The following is a 19,408-nucleotide window of genomic DNA, read 5'->3' on the forward strand; positions in this document are numbered from 1 at the left end:
TAATAAATATTAAATATATTATAATGTAATATAAACATTATATTGAATTGTAATACAACGCAAATCTATTGAAAATTTACAGAATCTAAGGAGATCTACTCTCAACAAGGATTGTTTTTTCATCTTTACTATAACCATAAGATAATATTTATTTTTATATTATTTAAATATAATAAATATTAAATATTATAATATAATAAACATTATATATTGAATTGTAATACAACGCAAATCTATTGAAAATTTACAGAATCTAAGGAGATCTACATAATAACCTCTAAATAATAAATCCTTAATTAGCGATATTTAATTTTTTTTTTTTTTTATTAATTAGCGATAAAAAATAAAAAATAAACGCGATAAAAAAAAACTATCCTAAGTATTCTAAGTTGAAAATAATCATACAAAATTAAACAAAATTTCATGAAGAAATTTATAAGAAGAAAATATGAATGCAAATAAATGTTTTCACAATTCTAATATAAATTGAGAACTGAAACACTCAACATTAGTTAAAACTAATATTAAATCTTTTCTATTATGTATAAAAGTTCTACTTTTTATAGTTAATTTAATAAAAGAAAAATCACACACGTGAAATAAAATAAAACACAATATATATATATATATATATATATATATATATGAATGTTTCATAAGATCTTTCAAGTCAAGAGTTTCTATTAATGCACGAAAGAGAAACATTTATCATAAATATCTTCTATTCATTAGAAAAATGTCTTCATGCTTGAAATGGTTGAATATATACCTATATATATATATATGACTGAACTTGTAGATACTTAACGTGTCAGTGGCACGTTTGATTTAGTATTCGTTGAAGAGGTCGTTTTCTCTGTTCTAGCTTAAATAAGATGACTAAGGAGATAAAAGGAGAGAGAAAGAGAGAGAAAGAGAGAGAGAGAGAGAGAGAGGAGGATTGGTTGCTACTGCAGTCATTGTTCTCTCGATACTCAAATGATATTCAGTAATCTAAATGTTAGACATTAAGCTTCAAGATTTTAAACTCATTTTCAAACGAAACAATATTGTTCACACATATATATATATAAATGAAAGATTGAAGTAGAGAAGAGTATCAAGATTCACATGGTTGTTCAAATAAATGTCCAGAATATTAATAATAATTAATTAAAACTGGTGGGATAATAGTTGAACACTTTTAACAATGTTGTATTAGGTGGTACGGAAAGTCGTAAGTCGTTTCGTTTTTCTTTTGTAAAAATAAAGACAATTTTTGTCTTCGAGGTTAAACCTAAACCTTTCAAGTGGTCATAAATAATTGAATTTGATAAATTTAACCCTCTTATTGGTCTCTCATGTGTTACTATTTGTCGGTTTGCATCAATTAATGGCCATTATTGCGTCAGCAACAAACTAAACGACTTTTTGAACCACCTAATATACAATCTTCTACAATTATATTTGTATCTACGAATAACAACATTCCTTTGTAAAAAAAAAAAAAAAATAATAATAATAATAATAAAATTAAAAAAATATGATTTATTTCTAAGACGTTCGTTTTGAGAAAACTTACAGGGGATGGTATAAGAATAATATCAAGATTAATTGTCCTAGTTTTCTTATTTCTTTTTATTTTTTTTGTCTTTCCTTCTTTCGCATAATACCGCAAGAGGTAATTAAGAAGGGTCGATGAGATTTAGTTATCCCACCAACCCCTTTTACCTTCATTTTGCTTCCCCTTCTATACCCAACTTCATCCATCCCCCATTCATCGTACCACACCCAGAAAAGTAATATTTTTCAATTGAAACCGTACTACCGTTCTTCATCATCATCTTCATCTTCTTCTTCATCTTCTTCTTCTTCTTCTTCTTCTTCTTCTTATTCTTATTCGTTCTTCTTTTATCATGCTCTCCTTTTTTTTTTTTATTCCTTTTCTCATCTTAGTTGCAATATAATGACTTTCGTATCCTTACGGTTAAGGTTGAGAACAGAAGATAATAAAGTTCGCAAGCGGATGGTTGTGGTGGTGATGGGTTCTACAAGAGTTTTCACTATAGTTGTAATAGAGTAATAGTAGTTGTAGTAGTGCTGGTAGTAGTAGTTTTCGAATTTCAAACAAGAGATAATGAACGGGGGTTCGTCGTTCCTCTTTCTATCTTATCGTTAATTACATTTACGTATAATTCATTTTGTAATTAGTACGAGTGTAATTAAATAAAAACTTATGAGAATAGATTTGATACTTATTTTTTTTCTTCTTTCTTTTTGCTCGCTTTTTTTTTTATAAATATGTAATAAATTTGGAATAAATCTAATTTATTAACGTTTAATATATTTATCGATATTTATATATATATATATAAATATTTATTTATATTTAAGAAGAAAAATTTATTATTTGTAATAATATTAAATAATTCATCGATGACAAAAATATATATTGGAAATATTTGAAATTGTTTTTAATCCAAGAAATGGTCGAGTAATTTTTTTTTATAATTTTGACTAGTAATTAATAAAGAAATTTGTAATAAATTAAATTAATTATAAATAATATTAATAAATTTGTAATATTTTATATTGCCAGAATTCATTTCGAATGAGATTGATTTGAAAATTAATATTAGTATACTAAGTATAGTAATATTGGTATATTAAATATAGTAATACTAGTATACTAAGTGTAGTCATATTGGTATACTAAGTATAGTAATATTGGTATACTAAGTACTAGAGTAGTACTTGTTAGTATAAGTACTACTAACTAGTATAAGTACTAGTATACTAGTACTAAGAAGTAATAGTACTTACTATACTTTGTATAAACATTATATTTCTAATATATAAACTATGGTTTCTTAGGAAGGGAAGCTTTTCTTTAACGAACAAAAGGTTTTATTATACCATCTATTAGGTACGCGACCACATGTTTTATTTCTCATTTTAAATTCTCTCATTTTCTTGAGAGAGGAGAATAGGAAATACTGTATAGCTATATTCTGTCTCATTCTCTCGCAGGCACAATCCTATATGTTTGTCTCTTTTTCTCTTCTTACTAAATATCGTTGCCGTTACATAGCCGCCCGCCGCTCCGTTACATCGCCGCCACGTTTCATTTTTTTTCTTTTTCAAATCACTCCCTATTCTAAAGAAGTTTTCATTACAAAAACATCAATCTAAATCATAAAAATCTAATCAAATTGAGAACCACTGTTTTAACAGATGATATCCTAACGTAAGTAAATGGATTCGAGATTGGAGATCGTTAAGGGTGAGGGGTGGAATGGGGTAGAACATAGAATAGTCGGCAATAAAAAGTTTGAGGTCACTCGTAAACACGTGATAGTGTGTGTAGAATGTAAGAGTAGTCTAGTGTACTACTGTGTACCCTAACTTGTGTCTCGAACGAGTAGAAGAAGGGTGGAAAAGGGTGAAGAGAGAGATAGAGAGAGAGAGAGAGAGAGAGAGAGTAAGAGGTAGAATCATGAAACGAAAGTAGAGGTGTATCGAGGTACCCATCGTTCGTTCTAGTTGCACACAACTCTTCTATATATCTACCCTGCACACCTTCGAGGTTCATCACCTCGGATTGTATGTGTATATTTGTGTGTATGTGTATGTGTATGTGTGGTAGAGAACGGGGTGTGAGAAGTATCAGAATCCGCAACAGGTGGACGACGTCTCGTCTCGTCGCGTCTCGTCTACCATCGTTTACAATTTCTAACTATTGCGGTTCGTTCACCTACGATTATGCTATTTCATGAATTATAATATGTTCTATTAATTGTTAAACATATGGTCAATTCAAATGAAATGTTTTATCTAATAGAGTTTAGGTTTTCAAATGAAAACTGTTTCATTGAGAGTTAGGTGTTCAATGGTTGTGTAGGAGTTGTTGGAAATTCGTTTATGTTTTATTTGGATATTTAATCATTCATTTTATGAATTATATGTTCTATTAATTACTAGGTATAGTTAACTCAAATGGAATGTTTTATCTACATAATAAAGTATAGGTTTTTACATAAAAATTGTTTAATTTAGAATTAGGTGTTCAATGATTGTAGGAGTTGTTGGAAATTGGTTTATGTTTTATTTAAATATTTAATCATTTATTTTATGAATTATATGTTTTATTAATTACTAGGTATGGTTAGCTCAAATGGAATGTTTTATTCTAATAAAATGTAGGTTTTCAACATAAAATTGTTCCATTGAGAATTAGATGTTCAATGGTTGTAGAAATTGTTGACAATTGGTTTATGTTTTATTTCAATATTTAATCATTTATTTTATAAATTATGTTTTATTATTTACTAGGTATATAGTCAACAAAAATGAAATGTTTTAATGGATTGTAAGGTTCTCATGAAAAATTGTTCAATTGGATTAGGTATAAAAGGAAATTTGGAATGTCTATTATATGATATTATAAATATATAATTTTTTCTCTACCACTTAGCAACTTAAAACACGATAGCAATTTAACAAATTAAAATACAACATGATACTAGTAATTTACTAAAATTCCATACTCTAAACACGATAGCAATTTAACAAATTAAAATATAATACTAGAACTAGTTATATATACTATATAATTAATTAATATACACACTGATATCTTATATAATACAAAACATAAGCTTAAAACATGATAACTTTTCAGTTTAAAAAATTGTTAAACATTATCAAGTACAAAAATAGAAGAGGAAGAAGAAAAAAAAAGAAAAAAAACTTAGAAAAGTTGGAATTAAAAATGAGTTCAATTGAGTGGAGAACTTGCATGCTAGTAATGAAAACATGAAAGAAAAAAAAGAATAAGAAAAAAAAAAACCATTTCGTATCTGGGTATTGTTAAAAATTATGTTCCATTTTCAAAAGTTTTTATTACACAAGGTAAAGTGAAACACTCGGTTCGAACTCGGTTTTTACTGAACTAAATTCCGATGACCTTGTGCATTCTACTATGCATTATTATACCTACCATACATTTCCTACGTAATACGTGCTACGAAAACAGGTCGATTCTTTTCAGACAGTGCTAGGCTTCTTTGTTGTTAGATAATAGAAGAACGCGGAAGATAGTAATATATATATATATATATATATATATATATAAATGCATACGTTTATAAATAAAACATCAACTATTCTTACTGGGATTATATGCACCCCATTGAACAATAGTATTGGAATAAATGAAATATTTTTTATTTATTTATTTTTTTGTGTGAATAAGTTCTTTATGAATTTTATAAATGATCAATACGAATTTTTTCGTTGTAAAATATTTTATATTAAATAAATAATAATAATTATTATTGTGATTTATATTCTACGAATATTGAATTTAAATATATCATATGGTAAATATATATATAATTATGTTTTAATTATAATTAAAATATAATTATAAAATTATAATATATTATAAATATATATATATATATATATATATATTAATATAGTAATATATAATATATAATATATTAAATAAATATATTAATATATTATATATAATAAATATATTAATATATAATATATTAAATATATTATATAATTAATATTATATATATATATATATATATATATATATATATATATATATATATATATGTATGTATGCTGGAATAATTTTATTCATTACTTATTATTATTAATTTCAATTGAATATAAAAACGTTTTTAATAATATTAAAAGCATTTCTCTCTCCTAGTTATTTATTTCAATTATATATTTAATCCGTTACGGATTATAATGTATTGCATTTGAACAGATTTGTCTCTATTTTAAAATCTTTTATTGTATTTCTGTAAAATAAAATTAAAAAAAAAAAAACATGTATGCATATCACACAAGTTAGAGAAGTGAAACCTTCAAATAAACAGGTTTCGAATGCACACCCATTCTAAAGAAGTTTTCACTTCAAAAAAAAAAAAAAAAATAATATTATATTATAAAAAAAGATTATAAGTTAGATTCAAAAGTTTGGTAAAAGTTATTGTTTTTAATAGAAAGAGATAGATAGAGAATCATTTAATTATTACAACGTGATAGTACCACACGTGCATTTAGCAAATGCATACATTTGTTACATCGTGTTACATTTTGAGGAATGTAACCAACGAAATTCTCTATCGTTTTGCTATGAAGGTACCTCGTAACTCAACGAGAATAACCAATCTGCGTTTGCTCTCAACTTAATTGCTACTGTGCACTTTACAAAAATTCATTTTGATAATTGTTTCCAAATAGAAATATATATATTTTATGGTGTAAAATGTTTGAAGAAATATTATTAATTATATATATATATATATATGTACAAAATTACATCGGAAAAAAAATAATAAATTTGATTGATAGAATCGAGAAAAAAGTTAGGGGTTAATTTTATTTCTTTTAGTTTGTTTGTTTTTTTTCTTCTTGTAAAACAAATACTAATAGACATAATTTTTTTGATTATTTTATAAAATAATAAAATTGTCAATATTTTGTAAACAATCTAATATATATAATTATGAAAAAAAAAGCGAGAAATAATAACATTTAAAAATAAGAATTAAAATATTCAATTTTTTTAAGTAGAACAAGTCAATGTATTCTCGGACAATCCTATTTAAAATACACATATACGTAAACGTATATATATATATATAAATATTTATCGTGAATAAATACTGAATGTTTAAACAATATAAACGTGTATACACATATTTTTATATATTATATATTATATAAAAATATGTACACGTTTATATATACATGTATATGTGTAGTGTATGCATTATATACATTAGAATGAATTCAATAGGCGGATAGAATATTTTTTTTTAGAATTTTCTTTTAACTTTTCTCTGCATATATAAATGAATATATATATATATATATATATATATATATATATATATATATATATATATATTTTTTTTTTTTATATCAGTCAAGCGTGACGAAAAAAAAAATAAAAATAGAATAAAAATCTAAAAAGAGCCATCACGTATCATTCTCCTTTCGTGTGATATTAAAAAAGAGACTAATCCAGACGTATGTATATATAGATATATATGTGTGTGTATAAATAAATACATACGTCTATACGTTCGTACACATACATGCAAATCCATTTGTTTCGACAAAAAAAAAAAAAATAAAAAGAAAAATACTACGTTCACTTTGCATCGAGTACTATTTCAACTCTTTCTCTATTTCGGTATTTCGAATTGCAATTTTTACCTTTTCGTGTTACCATTCCACTCTTTCTCTCTCTTTTTTTATCTTTTCTTTTTTTTTTTTATAAATATATATGTATATATGTATATGTTATCATTAAATGTGATATCCAATAATTCATGAAATAACCAGTTAAATTACGAATTCAACTATACTGACCTATTTTAATCTATGAAATAAGATCAAATCACATATTTTAATGAACTATAATAATAATATAAAAAATTTATGAATGTCCAGTAATTAAACTATAAAAATTAAAATTTGATTAGTAGATTATATCTAACAAAATGGAGAAAAATAATTTTCAACAATATTTTAAACATATTCCATTTATTTCTATAATCAACAAATATTTTAATAATAGTATGTATGTAATATATATATATATATATATGAAATTATATAAAGTTTATTCTATTTTATTTAAAATTAAAATTTGATTAGTAGATTAAATCCAACAGAATGAAAAAATATATTATTCAACAATATTTTAAACATATTCCATTTATTTCTATAATCAACAAATATTTTAATAATAGTATGTATGTAATATATATACGTCTATATCTATGGAATTACATAAAGTTAATTATAAATTTCTAATTAGAAAATTTGCAAATAATATTTCAAATATTCTCATTTATATGCACATACATAAATCATATTATATTTAACGAGATAATTAATAAAACGTCTAGTTAGGTTATTTCATGTAAAATCAAAGCTTTTTCCTGATGAATTCATTGAATTATTTACTTTAACGATACACATAATAATAATAATAATAATAATAATAATAATAATAATAATAATAATAATAATAATAATATAAAATAAAAGAGAGAGAGAGAGAAAGAAATAACAAAATGAACCAAAAAACAATCTATAAAAAAAGAAAGGGGTAATTTTATTACTTTAAAAAGAAAAATGAAAAATGTTTTAAAAAAAAAAAATATTTGATTCAATAATAAAAGTTAAGGGAAATGCCAGTAAACAAAAATCATCCCCCTAACCCTCATAAAACTTTGACAAAAATGTTTCTTTTATTTTTCAATTGGTGTTCACTATCTGAACTATAGAAAAGTGACTTTTACGGAACGATATCGAATGAAATCGACTCTATGGGGGGTTAAGGGTTGGAATGGGGAATTGAGGGGTTTTTGTTGTTCATTTTACACCCGATTTATCGCAACTTCAATAACACATAACAGTGACACGTCGATCACTAAAGAAATAGAGAAACGATGAACTGTACGATTCCATTATATTCCATTCCATTCCATTCCATTTTATTCCATTTCGTTCCTTTCCGTTCCATTCTATTCCATTTTCTGTTTGATTAAGATCTATCTGGGTATCTTACATTGAAATATTAACGTTTTCTCGTTAGGAAGGAAGAGAGTGCTTTCAAACAGAGATATAGACAGTGAGATCTTTAATTAAGATTTATATATATATATATATATATATATATATATATATATATATACTCTGAAAAGAGAGGTTAGGTTTGTAAAGGATGATGGTGATTTAGACAGAGGAAACGATGAAATTCTGTGTTTGCTATATGGAGGGTAGAGGGGTAAGGAGTAACATCTCTGTATGATGAAAAGTGTCCGTCGAAATGCATTCAATTAGGGTGGCGCCACAGTACGTAGAGGGTAAATTTTAAAGGACCTTACTACTTTTAGTAAAGTTACTTCGAAAGTAGGTAGATTTTTTCCGAAAAGTAGTGAGTTTCCGTTTATTTACTTTTCCGATCACTCTTATTCTAAAGAAGTTTACACTTCAAAAACTATAAGTATTGTAAACTTAAACTAACCACAGCCGTTAATACATACTAAAGATAAAGATGGCTGCGCGATGCAACGGAAACTGTCCCCCCACATTTTCAGCCTTGCAATCTACATGGCGCGTCCCTCCTATAGGGTCTCTAGTTGAAATTTTCAATAATTAACTACTTTAGTCGGCAATAATATTAAATGTTTTAACTCGGCATACTTTAATTCGTTTTTACAATTGCTACACTCATATTATACCTTCTGTCTACACCAGCGCCATTCTGGAAGGTTTTTGAATTATTATTTATAGAAAACGTTGGACACTTTTTTTCACATTTTTTCCCCATAAAAGATGTTACTCTTTACCTCTACCAACCATAGACAGAGGGAACGATGAAATTCTATGTTTGCCATCAAATCTTTCCGATCGGTGTCAGGGTTTTCATTTTTTTGTTCAACGTGAATGCTTATTTTCCGTGCATATGAAACAAAAACAAAAAAACAAAAAAGAAAATGAAGAAAATGAAGAAAATGAAACGATGGAAAAAAAAAAGAAGAGAGGGACAGAAAAAAAAAAAAAGAAAAATGTCGAGAACGATGCCAAGAAGAGAACTGGCGATAGGAAGAGAGAAAAGTAGCTTTATCTTTTTCTTTTCACTTTTTTTCTATTTCTTTCTCTCTTTCTCTTTCTTTTTCTTTCTTTTAGCTTATCGTCGATGAGGAAACATTAACGAGGCACGTTCGAGGGAACAAAGCAGCACCCACCCATCCTTGATGGTTTCGACGATACCATCTAGTTTCCTTTCTTTCATTCATTCATTCATTCATTCATTCATTCATTCATTTCTTCCTTCCTTCCTTCTTTTTGATTTTTTTTTTTTTAATTTGCTAATATGTAGTACTATGATTTGTTTAATGGATGATACGATAACGATGACATTTTTATAGTCATTTTTTTTTAGGAATATTTACTTCTTAGATAATATATTTAAGTGTGTATGTGTGTTATTTCTTTTTAAAGTACTATACACCTAAAGAAATAAATATATATGTTGAAATAAATCATCCACTATTTTCTGTTAATCCTATTTTCCAATTTTTAATGACACCTATTTTATTTAACACATATCATATTTTAAAAGTTAATAAAAAATCCAAGTTTCATTGGGTCAAATATATTTAATTTAAATTGTTTACTCTAACGAAATATTATAATGAAAAATCTTATAATATAATTGCATAATTATTTGGTTTAAGTATTATCAACATTTTTTTAAGGAATACGTTTTCAATAACATTTTCAATTTATCAAATTGTATTCCTTTATATATTGAAAATATTCATAGTTCTGCTAGATTATTTATAAAATGAAATAATAATAATAATAATAATAATAATAATAATAATAATAAAAATCAAAATGATAAACCTGGTAGAGGATTTACTCGAAATTTATACACGTGTGCATGGATATACTGTCGAAATGGGGATGTATAAAAAGAGAAAAAAAAAGAACCGTACTTTTTCACATAGAAAGATAAAAAGTGAGAGAAAGAGAAAGAGAAAGAGAAAGAGAGTGGAACAAAAAAAAGAAAAACAAAAAAAAAAAAAGAAACGATGCATTTTGATGTAGAGCCAGAATTTTTTTGTGAACGTTTCAGGTACTACTACGGATTTGCTGCCAGCGCTTCTTCTCATTCACGGTGATTCCTATTCGTGGGGTGCCGGAAATTCGTTCGATGGGACCTCTCTAGCAGCTCACGGACGTCTGATAGTCGTTTCCATCAATTTTCGCATTGGCGTGCTCGGTGAGTATCCACCTTAAGCTTCCCCTCCCCCTTCACTCTCAATCGCTAATTCCACCACTCGCACTAACCAATTCCCCACTCCTACTCATCGATTACCCCCACTACTCATGTTTTTTTTTTAACTTCGCTAATTTGGAAATAACTTTAGCCGCTATTTTTGTCATTTGTTTTTCAGTTAATTAATGTATCTAATTAATTTTGTTAAGAGTTTTTCAATATTTCAACATTTGATGTTTTTATTTTGTTGGTAAAAAAAAGTTGCAGTAAAAAAAAAAGAAAAAAAAACAAAGAAAAGGAAAGGAAACGCGAATTGTTTAAGTTTAATGTGGTTCTTAACGATATATATATATATATATATATATATGCAATAATTACAAGCATGCAAAATTAATTATAATATAACGATTTTAATTGTATAGTTCATGCTAATAATAATAATAATAATATGCAAACGATTATATTACAATAATATCATAATTACTATGATAATATGATGAGGTGGTTTACATAAAAGAGAATCTAAAATTCTCAACTTTCAGTCATAATAATAATGCAAGTTGATATTATAGTAATTTAATATAATGATATCTAATGAAATTCTTAAACTTCTATTTTAATTTCGTTATAATAATAATAATAATAATAATAATAATAATAATAATAATAATAAAAATAATTGCGACAATATGTCGAATTGTCCTTTTAACTATTACCTTTTTTTCTTTCGTTTCTTTCATTTTTATCTTAAAAGCAAAACACCGTGCCAAATGGGGGTCCATTTTGTGCAGGTTAATTTTCATCTTTATTGGACTATCTTTCTTTCGTTTCTTTTCTTTTCTTTTCTTTTTTTTTTTCACTTAAATCTGTGATAAAAAAAAAGAAAGAAGAAGAAAAAGGTAAAAAAGAAATTCTTGGTAAAACGAAAGACAACCACCACCACCACCATCACCATCACCATCACTACCACCACCACCGTTCTCACGAAGCTTTCTAACTTAAAAGATAAAAAGAAAAAATTTAAAAAGGTCTCTCTCTCTCTCTCTCTCTCTCTCTCTCTTTTGCTAGCTTTTGACGTCGATAAGATGAAAAGAAGAATTAAAAAAAATAAAAAAAATAAAAAAAAAAATAAAATAAAAAGGAAAAACCCATTACGAACCGAGAAACGTTTAGAGAAGAAAATAATCGTTTTTACTTAAATAAATTCGCGTGAACGATCTCCGAGGAATGCTATTCTCCATAGTCTGAGAAAAAAAAAAAAAAAAAAAAAAAGATGAAATAGATGAATGAAGGGGAGGAGAGGGGTGGCTAGAGGAAAAGAGGAAGAAGATGACTTAAACGACTTCGGCGGGGGTGTACTAATCTGGTCGTGGTTTTAATGCGTCTTTTGAATATTTCACGAGCTAATTTTCCTGCAGGATAACCAACCAAAAAAATATTCACAAAATTGTCCAACGGTCTGCTTGAATTATTTTATTTTCCTTTTTTTTTTTTTTGAATTTTTTTTTTTTTTACCTTACTAATTCAACCAGACAATTTTCTTTTTACTTTTTGTTTTTTTGTTTGTTTGTTATTTTATCTCTTAACACTCAAGTAGTATTTCCATTTTCATATGAAATCTAAAAATAATGACGTTGAATTATTTAAATTCATTAATTTTGTAAAAGTATTTTGTGAATTGGTGAAGAAGGTTTCATGAGTTTGTTAAAAAAGAAGAAAAAGAAAAAGAAAAAGAAAAAGAAAAAAGAAAAATACTTTCTTGGTATAATTCGTGAGAACAGACACTTAAATCATGAAATTAACTGCAAGAATAGACACTGAGAAAGTATATATATATATATATATATATATATATATATATATGTATATGTATATATGTATGTTATATGTATATAGGTTAAATGTTTCTAACTCGAATGTGTAGGAAGATAGAAAAGTATGTTAGTAGTCGTTGTTCACGTTTCCCATTTGCTATTTCCAAGGTATCTACGACACTCGATTTCATTCTAACCCCTGTGAGACTTTGCAAAATTTAGTTTGTTTGAACTTTCGTATTATTCGTCACTGAGTTAGTTAGTTCGTACGATCATTCGTTCTTTCGTTATAGTTCCTTTTGCTAACCTAGGAACCATTAAATTAATTAATTGTCTGGAAAATATCCTTTCGTTTAATGCAACTATCATATTTAATATTTAATATTGAATTATTATCTGAAAAGTTTTTAGATCAATTCATTCAAATCATTATCAGATAAAGATCATATTCTTTTGTATATAATATTTATCTTTTTTAAGTATTTAATAATTTAATAATTTAATATTTATTATTTCATAATTTTATCATTTAATATTTCATAATTTCTAATCTTATATTTTAATATTTTATAATTTAAAAATTTATAATATTTCATATTTCATAATTTAATATTTTATATAAATAATATATTTCAATTTTTATTATTATTTAAAGTATTTTTATTTTTTTATTAATTTAATATTTTGATAATTTATAATTTAATAATTTAATATTTAATAATTCATAATTTATACTTTAATAATTTAATATTTCATATATATATATATATATATATATATATATATATATATATATATATAATATATTTCCTGTTTTCTATTATTTTAAGTATTTTTATTTTTTTAAGAATATAATATTTTAATAATTTAATAATTTATAATATTTAATATTTTAATAATTTAATAATTTAATATTTAATATTTTTTATAATCTATATTTTAATAATTTAATAATTTAATAATTTAATAATTTAATAATTTAATAATTTAATAATTTAATAATTTAATAATTTAATATTAAATATTTCGTAATGTATACTTTAAAATAAATATATATATAATATATGTTTTCTTTTTTATTATTATTTAAAGTATTTATATTTTTGTAAAAATTTAATAATTCATTAATTTATAATTTAATAATTTAATATTTCATAATTTATACTTTAATAATTTAATATTTCATATAATACATATAACATTTTTTATATTATTTTTTTTTATTATTTAAAGTATTAAAATTACTCAACCAATTCTTGCCAATTTTCTACGAGATAATAATAATAATAATAATAATAATAATAATAATAATAATAATAATAATAATAAAATAATAATTAGCAATTAATTTTTAAATGTACTTTTCAAAATTTAATCTTTAAATATAATAAACAAATTAAAAACGATAAAAAAAAAAAAGAACGATTGTAAAAAGAATAAAAGGGAATAATAATAAAGACTAGTACTATATGAATTTCTAATAATAAAAGTTCATATCAAATACTACAGAGTTAGTCAGTAAATTATTTATTTATACGATTGGGGACATACTTTTCAACGAAATGAAACTTCTTCCCAAGTGACCAATATCACAATCATAAATCAATTACACACACTACAAAAGTCTTACTTACTTTTTCCATACAATTTTTCATACTTTCATTCTAAAAAAAAAAAAAAAACAATTTTTTTGTTTGAGCCTCAACGGGTATGAGAAGAAATTTTTGTTTTTTTTTTTTTAATTGAAAATATTTCCATTTCATTCGTTCGTATTCATTTTCTCAGACACTTCTCACACACTAATAAAAAAAAAAAAAAAAAAAAAAACCAAAATACGTTAAACCAACCTAAAAATCAAAAACAGAAACTAAAAAATGGTGATGGTGAGTAAGATTAGATTATTCTTATCGGAAAATGGTAAGTCCACCTGGTTATTTCTGGTTGTACCAATGATAACGAATAAAAATGAAGAAAGAGGTAGAGTAAAAGAAGAAGAAGAAGAAGAAAAAAAAATAGAAAAGAAAAAAAATAGTGAGACGGAATGATAAAAAGGGAAAAGAAATACGAGGATAGGGTACTCCTCTCTTTTCCTTATTCGTTCTTTCCTTTGTTATAATGGAACTGTCTAGCTAGCTAGCTAGCTAGCTAGCTAGCATGCGTTTTGTTCAACCAACGAACGCGAAACATACCCCTAAGGCTTTTGCAGATTCTTTCTTTATTCAATGCCACGTTATAGTCGCATGAGCGTGAACGTGAACGCTAGAAGTATGCTTGCAAAACCTACTCTAATTCGATTTCTTTTCTTTTCTTTTATTTTTTTTTTTATTTTTTTCTTTTTTCTTCTCTTTTCATTTTTTTTCTTTTTTTTTTTTTTCCTTATTTTCTAGCTATTTCTTTCATACCCACACACACACCACCCACCCACCCTGGTTTTATCCTTCAAGCTGCATTTTATTTACTTCTTTTTTTATTTTGTTTTTGTTTTTGTTTTGTTTTGGGTTTACTTTTAAAACATGGTCCTACACATTTATTTTATTTCGTGCAGAAATTCTCTCTCTGTGGATATATTTTTAAGTATTATATACATGTATATATATATATATATATATATATGTTATGTATACACGTGATTAGTTAGGTTAGTAGAATACTCTGTAAACTTTTAAAGATGTTTTCTAGCACAACTTTGTAATAAATCCTTCGTTACAAATAGGGTTTTACGGATTTTTATTACTTTTTCCTTTTTTTTTTTTTTAATCTCTGTAAAATATTTCACATACGCATTTGTTTCTTATTTCAATTTATGAGTCTACGAAAAATTTAATCAATGCACGAGTCTATGAAAAAAGAATACTGTTATAATGTTATTATAACATTAATTTTACTTTTTTTATTTATACGCGCCTGTAAGAATGCAACCCTCCAGACACACTAAGAAAATGTTGCTTGCGAGCGTCATCTGTCGGAACGGAATTTTTGTTCTGCCCGAAAGATAGGCAACCCGTCATACATACGTGTATAAACAGTTTTGACTGGGAAAAAAATTCCGTTCCAGTAGATGGAGCTCGCAAGCAACATTTTCAAAATCTGTCTGGAGGGTTGCATATCTACAGGCGTTATATTTTTCTAAATAATGATAAAAATTAAACTTTTACTTTATAATTATTTATGCATATTTTTCGAATAATATTTAGTATCTTATATGAAAAGTAAATTTTGAAAAATTGAAATTATCCAATGTTAAACATGTAATGGTCGTAGTAAAAATAATAAAAGATTAAAAAAAATTGTTCATAATTTTATTGGTGAACGATCAATGACTTAAAATCATATACCAATATGAAAAAACAAATAAAACTTTTCGTAGAGATAAAAAACAACGTTGACAAGGTTTACAATAGATTAAAACAGATTATAGAGAACACTAATAGAATTCCAATTGAAATTCTTTTTTTGCTTTCTTTCTTTCGTAGATTAAATCAAAGTTTTAGAGGTTAGGAAAAAAAGAACAAAAAAAAAAGATTAAATCGATCAACGAAATTGACGAAACTAAGTCGAAAAGTCATTTGGTTTTTGCCGCATGTGCCAATGACCAATACCACCACTACAAACAACCACCAATACTACTACAAGAATGAAGTATAACAAAAAATGTACACATAGATACACACAAACAAAGAGGGTTTAATGAGCTCGAGAAGCTTATGAGGGACAGCCATCATCTACTTTAGTTTACTTTACTTTACTTTACTTCACTTGACTTTATTTTATTTTACTTGACTTTATACTTGTTTCTACAATATTGTAGTAGTATTAGTAGTAGTAGTAGTAGTGTGATGCAAGTCAAACCGTAAAAGGGGGTTGGTTATACAGTTGCGCATGCACGCTCCTATGCCCGAGTTCTTAATTAGAGCGTTCAACTCTCACTTCGATATTGGTGATCTAAATTCGTAGTCAACCTTTTAAAGTTGGGTTTAGAATACGACATGCATTTTACACGTATATATATTTATATATACATACGTTGTTAAATTTTCATTTTTTTTCAAAATCAAATTTCATTTAAATTCATCCTATTTACATCCTATATTAATTCATCAATTTTTATTAATTTTCTTTTTTTTCTGTCATTTTAATCAAATGCTTCATTTGATTTATCATCATTTATCATCAAATAAATCAAAAATTTCATTTACTCATGTCATTGTATCATTGTAGTATTTGTTATTCTCAAAATTGTTATTTCTTAACATTTACATGACAAGTTTTTCTTTTTCTTCAAAAATCATTTTAAATGTCGCAATAGGTAACACAGATTTAAAACTAACTCATGTCAGTTATTTAAATAACACCCTGTATATATATTCGTATATCATGTTAGATATGAAATTCGAATAAAATTCGTAGCTATCGTTTATATTGTCAAGCCAACCCCTCAAACCCCTCAATTCCACACCCTCTCGAGCACACACACACACACACACATACACACCCATACACACCACACAAACGGGGGAGAAAACTTATTCGGATTATTTGAATTTTATCGTTGAGTTGTCACGTTCGAATATATTTTCTTCCAACGTATCGTTGAAATGTTAAAGCTGATATTACAAATTAATGATTCAAAACTTTATATATATATATATATATATATATATACGTTTGTATATATGTGTGTGTGAGTGTGTAATACTCGAGAAAATAGGTCAAAAAATAATGTCTTCTTTAGTACTCGAAATATTTGTAAGTTAACAGAAGTATCGGGATTTTCTTTTTTCTTTTCTATTTTTTTTTTTTTTTTTTTTGAAGTGAAAATTTCTTTAGAATGGGGGTTGATTTGAAAAAGGTGAATGAAAATTCATGGTAATGGAAATGAAATGATGAAACGACTATGGTACTAAAAAGAGAAAAAGAGACAAACGTATTTACATCTATAGGATTTAATCTATGAGAAAATGAGATAGAAGACAGTATGCATTTGTTTCTTATTTCAATTGACGAGTCTACGATAAATTTGATCAATGCTAGAGTCTATGAAAAATTCAGTCAATGTACTAATGTGAAAAAAATTTGTTTTTCAATTTATGAAAATCAATGAGCTACGAAGAAATTCGTCAATGCACGAGTCTACGAAAAGTTCAGTCAATGTTCATTGGTCATTGACGAATTTCTTCGTAGCTCATTGATCATTGACGAATTTTTTCGTAGACTCATTGAAATTTTTTGGAAAAATGCACGAGTCCACCGATCATTGACGAATTTTTTCGTAGACTCATTGAAATTTTTTGTAAAAATGTACGAGTCCTCGATCATTGACTAATTTCTTCGTAGACTCATTACAATAAAATATATATAAAATAAATATAAATAATATATACAATAATAATAATAATAATAATAATAATAAAACAAATAAAAATTATTCTAGGATTCCTAAAAACCGGATCGAAAGGAAGCGCTCAAGGAAATTACGGATTAATGGATTTAGTAGCTGGACTTCATTGGTTGCGTGAAAACATCGAAGCTTTCGGTGGTGATTCAGAAAGGCTTGCATTACTTGGTCATGGTACTGGTGCAGCTCTTGCAAATTTTTTAGCCGTCTCACCGATGGCCAAAGGTAATACATATTTTTCTATTTTCAATCAAAATTACAATAAAACTAATAAAACAACAATTTTTCATTTGTAATTTTTTAATTAGAAAACATTCAAATTTATTAAGTAGTATAAAATATTTTAATTACAATATCCTTTAAAGTTATTGATTCAAAAAATAGTTACGTTATTATATTATGAATTAATGAATTATTATTACAATTAATATATTATTTATAATAATATCATATATATATAAATAAATATTTTATATAATATTTTATTTAATATTAATATAATATTATCTATTTAAAATAATATATAAATATTATTATATTATATATTATATTAATTATATTATACATTATTATTTTGATATTATATATATATAAATATTTTATATATATTTAATAATATAATATTAATATAATATTATTTATTTAATAAATATTTTATATATATTTATTAGTATAATATTAATATATATATATAATATTATTTATTTAATAAATAATTTTATATAATATTTTATTTAATAACAATATAATATTATTTATATATATATATTTAATATTATATATAAATAATATTATATTATATATTATTTTAATTAATTATATTATTTATAATATTAATTTATTAATTTATAAATAATATATAATATTATTTATTTAATAAATAATTTTATATAATATTTTATACAATATTACATATTATATATTATATTAATTAATTATATTATTTATAATATTTAATTAATATAATAATTAATATATATTATTATTTTAATTATGATTTTATAAATTTAATTATAAACAAAAAGTGATTCTTTATCACAATTCAAATGAACAAAAAATTGTATTTCATTTGAATCATTATAATTCATATATTCACCAATGAATTTAATTATTTCATTCAAATGTATTTTATTATTAACAATACAATACTTTCTAATTAATAATAATAATAATAATGATAATAATAATTTACTTTCCGTACAATTGAATAATTGATAGAACTGACGATGGCAAAGATTAATACCTAACAAAACGTTAATAATCATTTATATTGTTTTTTTATTTCCTTTTGTTTATTACGAATAATCATTTCGTTAATTTAAACGAAACATATATAAATAAATGATAATATCTTTCATTGGTGCGTAATGAATCAAAATCGAT

The 19,408-nt window shown here is 24.7% G+C and overlaps 1 protein-coding gene across 6 annotated transcripts in view; it reads left to right on the plus strand.

Moving 5' to 3' along the window:
* Nucleotides 1-19,408, plus strand: part of LOC107071977 (neuroligin-1) — a 72,337-nt gene that overhangs the window by 37,079 nt on the left and 15,850 nt on the right. For 4 of the 6 annotated variants that reach the window (XM_089178626.1, XM_089178628.1, XM_089178627.1 and 1 more), the window contains exons 2-3: nucleotides 10,673-10,819; nucleotides 18,062-18,250. In XM_089178626.1, the coding sequence (XP_089034752.1) occupies nucleotides 10,673-10,819; nucleotides 18,062-18,250 (336 nt within the window). Of the gene's footprint in view, nucleotides 1-9,581; nucleotides 9,646-10,672; nucleotides 10,820-18,061; nucleotides 18,251-19,408 lie in introns of those variants that run through there. The other 2 variants (XM_089178625.1, XM_089178624.1) reach the window with 2 other exon arrangements.

The sequence above is a fragment of the Polistes dominula genome, unplaced genomic scaffold (assembly GCF_049000335.1).
Source record: "Polistes dominula isolate Pdom_NZ unplaced genomic scaffold, Pdom_raw_medaka contig_11, whole genome shotgun sequence".
In the NCBI taxonomy this organism is placed as follows: domain Eukaryota; kingdom Metazoa; phylum Arthropoda; class Insecta; order Hymenoptera; family Vespidae; genus Polistes; species Polistes dominula.